This window comes from Glycine soja, chromosome 7, assembly GCF_004193775.1.
Source record: "Glycine soja cultivar W05 chromosome 7, ASM419377v2, whole genome shotgun sequence".
NCBI lineage: Eukaryota > Viridiplantae > Streptophyta > Magnoliopsida > Fabales > Fabaceae > Glycine > Glycine soja.
Window position 1 is genome coordinate 16,409,103 of NC_041008.1, and position 12,018 is coordinate 16,421,120.

The following is a 12,018-nucleotide window of genomic DNA, read 5'->3' on the forward strand; positions in this document are numbered from 1 at the left end:
CATGTCTGAGCCCGGGTTCGAACCGGGGACCTCTAGTGTGTGAGACTAGCGTGATAACCAACTACACCACCCAGACAACTTTGTTCTCAAATCCATTAACTTAATATATAATTAATTCTTAATTGCACTTTTCTTTTAGCTTTTCGGCTTTTCCACAAATTTGCCATCAAATTAAAAAAATTTCACATTCTGTTACTCGAATTTTCGAGTATTCATCACTCAACTTTTTTTATACACACTTGGTCATCCAATTTTCAAAATTATATGATTTTTCTTAATAATTATAATTAAAATAAATGACAAATGTTTTTTTCAGCATGTGGTATAGAATATGCCTCAATAAAATGATGTGACATTGATGCAACATATATTTGGGTGTGGTTGAATTTAATTTTGAAAAATAAATTATTTTTTAAAATATATTTTTAATCTTTATATTCTTCATTTAAATTTGGTTTTAATTTCTATATTTTAAATTCATAAATTAGTCTCCTAACCTTTAAAAATATATGAATTTAATCTCTTAACATATCAAATTTACATACTATTTTGTAAATTTGAAGAAATAAATTCACCAATTTCAAAATATAAAAACTATAGTCAAAGTTGGCATTTGTAAATGCACTAGAACTCAAGTTATATAAAACTCAATATAATAAATGAAAATAATAATTAAGAATAAATAATGAACTACCTTGAGAATCTCATCATTTATGTCATATCGATCACGAATTCTAATCTTGTATTTGGATGGAGGATTTGAAAATTTTTAGAAAATTTAAATACATAATATTTTAATTGTCTTGATTTAAATTTCTTCTATTTTTATAAACATTTTGTTTGGATGAAGTAATTCAATTTCTTGTATTTTTATTTCCTTGTTTTGATAAAGTAATTTAATTTTAATGAAATTCAAATTTTTTTAAAATATTTATTTAAAAATTAAAATTTCAATATTGAATAAAAATAAATATTAGTCATTTTTTAAATACTTAAATATTCAAAATAATTTTAATGCTAGAAAATATTTAATAATTAATTTTTTTAATATTTAATAATTAAATAATCAAAGTAATTTTAATGTTAAACAATTTTGAATCTTACACAATATTCTTGTATTAACCCAAAAAAAAACTTGGATTAAACAATATTGTAAAATTAAAGATGAATGATATGTAATTCCTTATTTAATCTAATTTCTTGTTAAAAAAATACAATTACGTAGTTTCGCAATAATTTTTAAAAACTTATTGAAAATAAATAATTACATAATTTAAAAATAATCATCTTATACAAAATTCAAATATTGATATTAATTTCATTGTTCGTAAGAGAAGAAAATACTTCAATACATATCAAGACATAAAATCATATATCATACACATTGATGTTACTTTATTGATAATACTCAATCATTCACGAGCTATTTTACAAATTAGAGAATCCAAAACAAACAATTTTGGAAGAATCAACTTTTTTGTCTTGCTTTGTAAGAATGTAACTCATTTATTCCTAGTTCACAATAACTTGACATAGAATAAACAAAATAATGTAAGTCACAACAGGAAAGACAGATAACTTAGTATGATATATGATTCCATTCAATAAAAAATCAACTAAAACCATCATAAATAAAATGTAGAGAAAAGGTTACTCACCAAACAATTTGTACACAGTTTTCTATTAACTAAAACCATCATAAAAAAAATTAACTAAAACCATCATAAATAAAATGTAGGAAGGACACTTAGTCCCTGACAAAATTTTGAAATCTCTGTCGTCATCATCAAGGGTAATTTGTACACAGTGTTCTTTTCACACAATTGGGGTGGTACCGATTGTCATAAGCTATCAGAGTATCTCAGCAGGATTCAATCCATAAACAGCAACAAGTCAACCATCTCACTTATATTCTCAACCCTTTCTCAATTTCATACTTGTTATAATCAAAGTGTGAATGGTAGTTTACCACAAATTAACTAAATTCCACACACACAAGGAAGCAATCCTATCAATAAACATGCACACAGGACTTCAAGATTAATTAATGCACATAACCAAGCTAATTTTAGACACCTTAACTTACATCAACTAATATAGAACCATTTAGGCATAGTATTTGTCATGGTACATTCCAAACGATTGAGTTTCCTAAATTCTTGTACTATAGACATAGGTTATAAGCTATTTTTGTTGTCATTAGAATTTTATAATTTATTTAATGCAGAGAACTATATGTTCCAAAGTTATATCTATGAAGGCACAAGTTCACTCACATTAGAATTGAATACCGTGTTGGCTTTTACACTCATCACATGTGCAAGAGACAAGAGAATCATATCTAACCAAGGGTATGGGCTTTAAATGGTCAAACAAGCACCCAACCCTCAACATTATACAGAAAAATTCTGCAACTTCACCACACCTTTGCCATGTTTTGGCATTATATTCATCAAATATTCTATAGACCTCTAAGAGTTGTGCGGCCAATTGAATTAAGTTAAGACATAAATCTAGAGGACTAGGAAAGGTTTTAGACTAATTCTTTATAGATCAATACCAGTTTCGATTTGCACAAGAGGAATCTCGCACAAAAGATTTTATCATATTTGCTTGACAAGGTCTTGGGCAAGGCTGACATTAGGATTTCTAACTTTTTCTAAGCTTAGACGTAGTCAAGAACTTGGGCAAGGCTGACATTAGGTACCCCTAAGGTATAGGAGAAATAGGGAATACAAATTTAATCAGTGGATTGCACATTATTCTTTCCACTTTGGCCCAAACAGTGGTTGTACACTAATTTTTCCTGCACCTAAACAGGTTTGACATTTCCCACCAAAATGTTCATTAAATATTCTATTAAATTCTTAAAATTATGGGATCAAATGTGTTGCAAAGAGGACATCTAGGACTAAATTACTGTAAAAGGGTAATCTCTGGTTCTTCCAGACTTGTACACATGAATTTATGCAATGCAAGACATTCGCTGTCAAAATTTTCTAGCAAGTAGTTTTGGGATTGAAGTTGCTTTTTCACTACTAGACAATCTCCTTTTTAAATAAATTTCAAAACCATGTCCTATCATAACTCCTAAGGCACTAGAGACAGTTATTCAATAGAAGTTTCTAGCTCAACATTCCCTACAGAAGTTAATTGCAAAAATGATTCACTAACCACTTTGCATCATCAAGTCTCAAATTCTTAGTAGCATTTATAAATTAAGTTAACCACTTTTTTTAGAGTTAAAAAGGACATTTATGATTCACAAACAATGATTATCTTTATCTACTCAAGGAAACAAAATCATTAGTCTTCCCAAACAATATTCACATCACTGAATCAAGCAAGTGCACTTACACACCAACACTAACACAATTCACAGATCTAGCATTAGCATATAATATAACTATCTTACATGTCAATCTTAATTGTGTAACTTCAAGCACTAGGATTATTTTCTTCTTGTGATGGAAGAGAAGTGTCATCACTTTGTGTACTATTCTAATGTTTTCTTATTGTATCTCATAGTTAATTAACAGTTAGTAAGTTGTTTAACATCTCTACTCATAAATAAAGTTTAGTGTTCCTTTCATCTATCTCCCCATTTTTTGCTCCTCTAAATTTTAAGTTACCTCAGGAGCTCCCAAATCACATTACTACTAATAATGGGGACAAATTTAGGGATGTAGGTACCTAAAGGGTATGCAGATGCCCATATGGGTATAAAGATTAGTATGAGTAATTTTAAAAAATATGGGAATGATAATGGGTACTATAGTACCTTACTCAAGACAATACCCATTGTTGTCTGTAATTCCATGGGCAGAATTTTGGTTTAACACCTCCCACAAATCAATGTTAGCATTGGGTTGATTCATTTTAAGGGAGATGTCCTCTAGAATAATTCATTTCAAAAGGGGCCCAATTTCCATATAAGGTTTTTGGAAAACATAAATGCTATATAGATGATTTGAAAAATTATGTTGAACTCAACAAGGAAATGAAGAACACACCATCATAGGGAACTTGAATTTAAGTTGGACAACTAGGTCAATTAGAAATTCAATCCACATATCTATGGACCTCTTGAGGTGATTATTAGAGTGGAAGTTGTGACCTACATGTTGGTTCTACCAGCTTATTTGTATATTTACCCCCATCAACCATGTATCTCAGCTGAAACATGCTATCAATCCAAATGTTATCAAAGGAGCATGAGTTGCATGTTTAATCAGTAGTAGTTCTAGTCTTACCACATATGCTAGATGGCATAAGTGAGATTTTGAATTTTTGATGCGGCAAAAATCTCAAGACATGAATACTATTGGGAAGCAATTATTCATACTTCACCAAATCACATGAAAACCACACAAAAGCAATTACTCATACTTTACCAATCCAAACAGACCCAAAATTCCCAAATCACATGAAAGCAAAAATGCAGATAACACGAAGAATAAGAAGAAGAGGAGCCAACCTGGGGTTTCGATGATTGAAGCGTTGTTGTTGATGATGATAACGATTGTTAACTCATTGGCAAGTGCACCAAATTGTCTCAAGTAGTAAAGTACTCAGAAGTCCGAGTGTTGAATCCACAGAGACTTTGTTTGTACTTAGATTGATGTAAACCCAATTTACAAGCAAGAGATAAGAAATTTAAATGTAAAATTAAAGAACGCAAGAGAGGGAAAGGATAAGAAATTAAAAATAGAAGATTAGTTGATAAGATAAAAATTAAAGAGATAAGAGATTAAAGTAAAAGATAAGAAATGTAGAAGATAAAATAGATAAGATAAGAAAAGTAAAAGATAAAGATAATGATAAAAAGATGAATTCAAAATTTAAAATATGTTGAGGTTTAACATGCCTAACTACCCTTGATGTAATATTAATGTTTTTTTCTATGTAATGTTTTCCTAATTTCCACCACCCACATCTACTAAGACACTCAACCCTTATTCCTCACGATGAAGAATCTAATTTATCTATTCTTTTTCCCAAATCCATTTGCAAAGGTAGAATAGAAAATCGCATGAAGAATGAAGATGTATGCAGAGCAAAATAAAGTCACTCTATCCCTAACAATGAATTGTTTAGATGTCATTTTCCAATTCTTTAGAAATTACATCTCCCAATGTATAACCCTTAAAACTAATGCATGGATAATCAAACCACACAACAACAATAAAGCACAGGAAAGAAACAATAAAAATTGGCATTGTATTAAATAGATAATAAGGAAAGATTACAATACAAGAGCATTTGGCTGCTAGGCTCCCAACAATATAGGGGTTTAGCCTCTCATTGTCATGAGAGACTTTACATTTTAGGGCCTAATATGGATAGAATAAGAGAAGGGATGGGTAAAGGAAGAGAAGGGAATAATGGACATAGAAAGAGGATTTCCCCTGTTAGAGATACTCAGGCTTAGGATGTATTCATTAAAGAGCTTTGAACCTTCAAGGTTTCAGTGTGTAGGGATTGATATCCCAGTCTGCATTTCTCCTTTGCTTCCTACTCCTTCTATAGGCCTAAGGTAGCTTAATTTCCACGCGATCTCGCGCTTAGCACATGCTTTTCTTGTGAGCCTTCTTCGCGTTAAGTATAAGTTTTCTCGCTTAGCAAGGTTGCGAGTTGTTCAATTCTTCCAATTTTTCTTCAAGGCTTTTTCTTCCAATTTTTGCATCATTTTTCCACCAAAACACTTAAAATCTTCTTATTTTAACTTCTGCTAATAAAAAACTGCAAAAGTATTAATTTCTTTATTATTTCATTAAAAAACAACAGTAAAGTAAATAAATTGCAATCATTCTTAGCCATATTTAACTATCAAATTAACTCAAATTTCATAGTTATCAGAAACAATTATTCATACTTCACCAAATCACATGAAAACCACATGAAAGCAATTATTCATACTTCACCAATCCAAACAAACCCAAAATTCCCAAATCACATGAAAACAAAAATGCAGATAATACGAAGAATAAGAAGAAGAGGAACCAACCTGGGGTTTCGATGATTGAAGCGTTGTTATTAATGATGATAACGATGAATGGTGAAAACATTAGAGAAAGAGAACAAAGATAAAGAAAAAGAGAAACAGGTCTTTTGAGGCTTAAACCCTAGAATCACCATGAGAGAGAATGAATACTGAGAAACTTACAACCACCGTGAGAAAGAACAAGTAGAACAAAAATGTGAAAGAGAACGAAAGTGTGAACAAAAGCATGAGACAAAGAATGAGAGTTAGGGTGCGAGAGGACGTGAAGAATGCAATGTGTGAGAGAGAGAACAAAGGAACCTATGACGTGAAAGGAAAGAATTTAAAATTCTTACCATTTAAGTGAAATTTCAATTGTTACAATTTTAGTTTATTAAAATTCTTTTAAAAAATGATATCACTTTAAATTCTTTGAAATTCCATGTCCAAACAACTAAATTATGATAAGAGTATTTCAAATTCACTAAAAAAAATAAATTATTTTATTTAAATACCCCATCCAAACACCAAGTAAGCGCATGAGTCTTACCTTCTAGTTATTAGTGTGTTAATTTATCATTATTTTACCTTATTAATTTTCATGATCGTTAATATGTCCTCAATGGTTCAAACACATTTTCGTTTGCACCCAACCTTCGTTCTCAAGAAGTATAATTTTTCTTACTTCTACTTTGAAGAAAAATCTTCGGAGATTCAAGCATGCAGTAATTGGTCCAACAAAAACAATTCGACTTTTTTTCTTTTTACAAAAGACGTATGGAATTATGAATATGACTAATGTCTGATGTTTTGTTACAATTGTTGTGTGCACCAAATGAATTTCACAGTCAAAACAAGCCTTAATAAATATCTTTCGCGAATCGCGACCCACGCGTACGATAGGTTCGACCCCACGTGCAATATGCTATCAATTATTTATGCTCAGAGATGAATCTCTAAGTATAGTACGTTTGTATATGCATGTATTTTAATTTATAATAGAACTCAAACTTCAACATCGACACAAATACTAATAATAGGGAATCATCACTTAAAGCCAAATTACTAACCCTCTCTTCGCCTTCGCCGCATCTACCCACTTCCTGTTGTATCCCTAGCTTCCTGCCATTCTTCCTCTTCTCAACAAGGTTGATTTCTTACCCTCTTTTTCTTTTTTGCTTCTTTCTTTTTATGCTGCATTTTCCCTTAATTTTCTCAGCTGTTTTTTCTTTCTGTTTTGAGTGAACTTTCCTAATTTGATTTCAAAAAATTTCATTGCTTGAGAGCTGCCCTTGTTGTTGATTTTCGTTTTTCACTACATTCCCAGATGCACGCATTGTTTGGCTCAGTTACTGTTTTGTTTGATTCTGTGTGCCCTGCAGGTTTGGGGTGTTTGTTTGGTTTCTTTCTGATTGTTTAATCAGTAGAAAGAAAAAGAAAAAAAAATTGTCGACTTTTCTGGGTAGTGTTGTGGCGAAAGAAAGTTCAGTTTTTTTAGGAGAATGGCGGGTTGTTCTTCAAATTTTGCTGTGGCTCGTTTTGCCAATGTGAGGAAAGAAGTTGTTTTGGGGAATGAAGAGACAAATTTGATTAGGTTGAGTTTCAGGGGTGTGTTGAATGAATCTGCATTTCAAGTTCTACGTGGGAGTAAGTGTGGTAGATCATGTGTGCCTATGCAAGAGAAAGCAATGTTTCTTATAATGAGTATGTCGCAGCCATCGGCTGAGAACGAATCGCAATCTGCTGTGACTTCCATAGGATTATCAGAAGGGGGAGGTGATAATGTCCTGAGCAATGATGACGGGACTTGGGATAGCGAGCCAGACTCCAAAAATGAAAGAAATGATGATAATGGAGTTGTATTGGATGGTAGTGGTGGTAATGGGAACTTTGGAAGTGGTGGAGCTGGAGATGGGAGTGGAGGGGGTGGCGGCGATGATGATGGCAATGACAATGAAGAGGAGGAATTTGGGCCAATACTAAAATATGATGAGGTAATGAGAGAGACAGAGGCTCGAGGCGCTACACTTCCATTGGATATGATAGAGGCTGCTAAGAGTGTGGGAATCCGCAAGGTGCTTCTTCTTAGATATTTGGATCTGCAGGTACTGTTTGTAAATGTTCATACATTTTTTCCCCATTCTTTCAAAGTTGTGATTATTTAATGGGTTACGAGTGCCAGCAAGTGTAAAACAAGATTACCATTACCTTGGACTCTTAATAGTGTTGTTTGTGATGTTTTAATTGCAGGGATCTTTTTGGCCTCTAGGATTTTTCATGAAATCATGCTCTATGCTTCGCAATCGAATGCTGGCTGATCCCGCATTTCTTTTCAAAATTGGCTCAGAGGTTGGTTGGGCTTGTCTTATAGTATTCCTAATTTTTACTGTTCATATTATTTAATGGCAGGACTGCAGTGTCTTGAGTTATCCAATTTTTGTGACTGTTCTATACAACATATGTCAGTAAGTGTTCACCATTTGACAACTATTATATATTAATGTGCTCTGTTTATTGGAGAGGCTAGGATATAGTTGAACCTCCTTGGTTTGCTTTCCCTATCTTGAACGCTAGAAATTGTGGTACTAAAATAGCTTTCCTATGTAACAAGGTATCTATATGCTAAAAGAAGTTGTGCTGTATTCTTCATATCATATAAGCTATAACTGGTAGCATTTAAGAATTAAGACTGACTGGTCTCTGCTATCTGTGAAAATCATTCATGTACTGTTGTTGGCATAGTAGGATAATTTTGGATATTTGAAAAATGTTTATATAGTTTTTCTCTCACATGATATGCAGATTGTCATCGATACATGTTGTGCTACTTTTGCTGAAATTCAAAAGAGAGGCAAAGACTTTTGGGCCGAATTTGAGTTGTATCTTGCAGATCTTCTTGTTGGGCTGGTTGTTAATGTTGCTTTGGTAGGTATGTTGGCACCCTATGCTCGAATAGGGAAACCGTCAATATCTAGTGGATTCCTTGGTAGAATGCAGAAAGCTTATGCAGCCTTGCCGAGCAGGTTACTCATTATACCATTGACATTGCATTGTTTTCTTATGTCAATATTTTGATATTCTTATGTGTACGTTTAAATAACAATTGTCCATCTAAAAACGACGTGGAAGTAAGGTTTCTCGTGTCTTAATTGCTTTGTGTCTTTGGAGTGTGAAGAAGCTTCCATCTAAGTTTCTATTTTGCTCTCTTTATGCAGTGTATTTGAAGCAGAAAGGCCAGGATGTAGGTTTTCTGTACAGCAGAGACTTGGAACATACTTCTACAAGGTAGTGACTGAAAGGTCATTTCATTTTTCAACCAAATTATGGGAAGTTTCTGTTGAGTATTGATTTTAATGCGTAATTCTAATTCCAGGGTATAATGTATGGAGCTGTTGGATTTGGATGTGGTATTATAGGCCAAGGCATTGCAAATTTGATCATGACTGCAAAGAGGTATGGTTTCTTGTCTAGAGTTTGTTTTACATTGATTGGTTCAACTAGTTTAGGAGAAGAAAGAGTGAAGAAATTGGACAAAATTGACCCAAGAACTGTTATTCAGAACAAAGACTATGATAGCCAAGAATTTCAAGTACACAGGGTGATATTCGAGAGCACCCCAATCCCTCCTAACAGAATTGTACTCTCTTCCTAACCACCTAACTAATTGTTGAGCCCACCTATTTATAGCATCTCAGTTACATTTAACTTAGTTACCCCTTCTACTTATTATCTTGCCTAGTTGCCTTAGATAAACCCTCTTAACTACTGGACGCCTATCAAACATATTTTGCTTGATTATAGACACAAGTATCGTTCCCTGTTCATACACCCTGCCCCCTTCCCTCATACCATACGTGTTAAAGCTTTTGGACTTAATCATATATCTGCAATTGGCCTTGTGGATCATCTAATAGTATGATGATTCTGTTAGTAAAAAAAATGACTGAAAATTAATTAAAGCATTGGGAATTTTTTGGTTATAAATGAGCGTACATATGCTTGAGCATTTTTTGGAGTCTATTATTTGCTTTCTAAGATTTGATCGATATAAAATTATAAATGCATATTTAAATATGATATTGTAGAAACTAAAGTCTTTCACTTGACTAAAACATTTTATGAGCACTTTTAGACTGGTGCCACCATATGGTTTGCTGATAAAGAAACTGTCCATATAGTGTATGAAAATTAAATCTAATAAATAAGCAGCATTCATACTAAAGAATATTTAATATTATGCTGTTCACAGCATATGGATCCTTATTTTTCTGAGTGATTAATTTCTCACCTGTCCTTGCTGAATACCAGGAGCATAAAGACATCAGAGGAAGACATACCTGTACCACCACTTGTGAAGAGTGCCGCTCTTTGGGGTATGATGTTGTTCTGTTTAAAAATATTACATGATTTCTAGTTCGTCTCTTCTATAAAACGAAGACATCAGAAGAAGACATACCTTTGTTTTCATTTAATTATTAATAAAGTATTTATGTTTATTATCAAGTCAATAACTGTTAGTATAGGATAAAATGTAATCGTTTTAGGACAACTAAAATGTTTATATTATATTTTAGAAATATATGCTTTACTATGAATGCTTAAAACCATTCTATTGATATCTAGTTATATTCTTTGAACAGCTAACATATTATAATTGTTTAGAAACTTTTACTTATCTATTTAAAACTGCTTGGTTCAATTAGAGTGGTAGAAAATACTAGATATTATCTCTTTCCAGTTTCCACTCTTCCTTTGCAATTTTTGAGCAGGTTAGGAACAACTGAGATAGGGAACTAATGCTTAGAAATTAATTTGTGACTTTTGTGGTTTCTGTCCAAAGATATAATTTGTTGTATTGTTTTCTGCAATCTGAATTTAACTTCTCTCCCCCCCTGCCCCCGCCCCCACCCTCTGCACTCAAGCCCTTCCTACAATTAATGAAAAATGGTAAAAGAAATTGTCATCATAATTGTGTATAATTGTTACAATCAACCAAAAAAGTGTTAAATGTGAAAATGTCCCATGTTAACTATTTTTAGCCAAAAATGGTATGAAGTCTCTTACTCTCTTTGTACCAAATGTGCAATTTGGATTGCCAAGATTTCTTATGCTTGATTTGATGTATTCCGAATTATTGTTATTTTGACTTTTGAGCATTACTTCATCTTTTAGACTTGTATTTTATTCCTGTTTGTAACATGTTTGTTTCCTGTCTCCCTGAACCTCCATTTTAGGTGTCTTTCTAGCCATTTCTTCCAACACGCGATACCAGATCGTCAATGGACTGGAACGTTTGGTTGAAGCGTCACCATTGGCAAAGCAGGTTCCCCCTGTTGCTCTGGCTTTCACAGTTGGTGTGCGTTTTGCAAACAATGTGTATGGTGGCATGCAATTTGTTGACTGGGCCAGGTGGAGTGGGGTGCAATAACTCCTTTATCTTGTTCTGTATTGTAAGTCATGTAGGTGTGATTTTCTAGCCATCAGTTTTCTTAGATTTCAAGCATAACTGAACAGTATATTGATGGATGAAATTCAGATTCCGGAATCCGTAGTGAGCAAAGGTTGAATTGTGCTACTACCTTGGTTAAAGTTGCATGGTTTTATAATTATATAGAAAGATTTTCCTTCTGGCGTTATAATTGTTATTAGGCAATAATATAGAGGCATGAACATTTGTTTCTTCTATATTCTCATGTCATTTCTGCATTGCTGCATAATTAGCCATAATTGATAAGGATCAATTTTGGGCAAAACCAGCATCTCTCTCATTTGGACAACCAAAATGATCCACATGTATTTCTAAAGTATTGTTCTTTAAATGAATATTTAGCCACTAAAAGTTCATTATTCATATACTGGTTCAGGACTGGAATTTTATTTCAATTAATGAAAATTCATTTGTTTTGTTGATTAAAAGTAATTTAAAAAAACAAGAAAAAACAGAATCAGCTGGTCTTAATTCTAATCATAAAAGTTCATATTAGCTTGGTTTGAATTTGATATTATTTTATTGAATCATAATTTGTTTTATAAAT

General features: G+C 32.5%; 1 protein-coding gene and 1 non-coding gene across 2 annotated transcripts; one reads left to right on the forward strand and one right to left on the reverse strand.

The window, feature by feature from the left end:
• Positions 1-2: 2 nt before the first annotated feature.
• TRNAV-CAC lies at positions 3-76 on the reverse strand. Its single transcript has one exon. It is a non-coding gene; the product is annotated as a tRNA-Val (tRNA).
• Positions 77-6,973: 6,897 nt separating this feature from the next.
• Positions 6,974-11,663, forward strand: LOC114418974 (protein RETICULATA, chloroplastic-like). The gene is made up of 8 exons (XM_028384546.1): positions 6,974-7,131; positions 7,366-8,088; positions 8,234-8,332; positions 8,786-9,006; positions 9,199-9,268; positions 9,357-9,436; positions 10,292-10,356; positions 11,218-11,663. The coding sequence occupies exons 2-8, from the start codon at positions 7,486-7,488 to the stop codon at positions 11,409-11,411; spliced, it is 1,332 nt and encodes a 443-aa protein (XP_028240347.1). The 5' UTR covers positions 6,974-7,131; positions 7,366-7,485; the 3' UTR covers positions 11,412-11,663.
• The last annotated feature ends 355 nt before the right edge of the window (positions 11,664-12,018 follow it).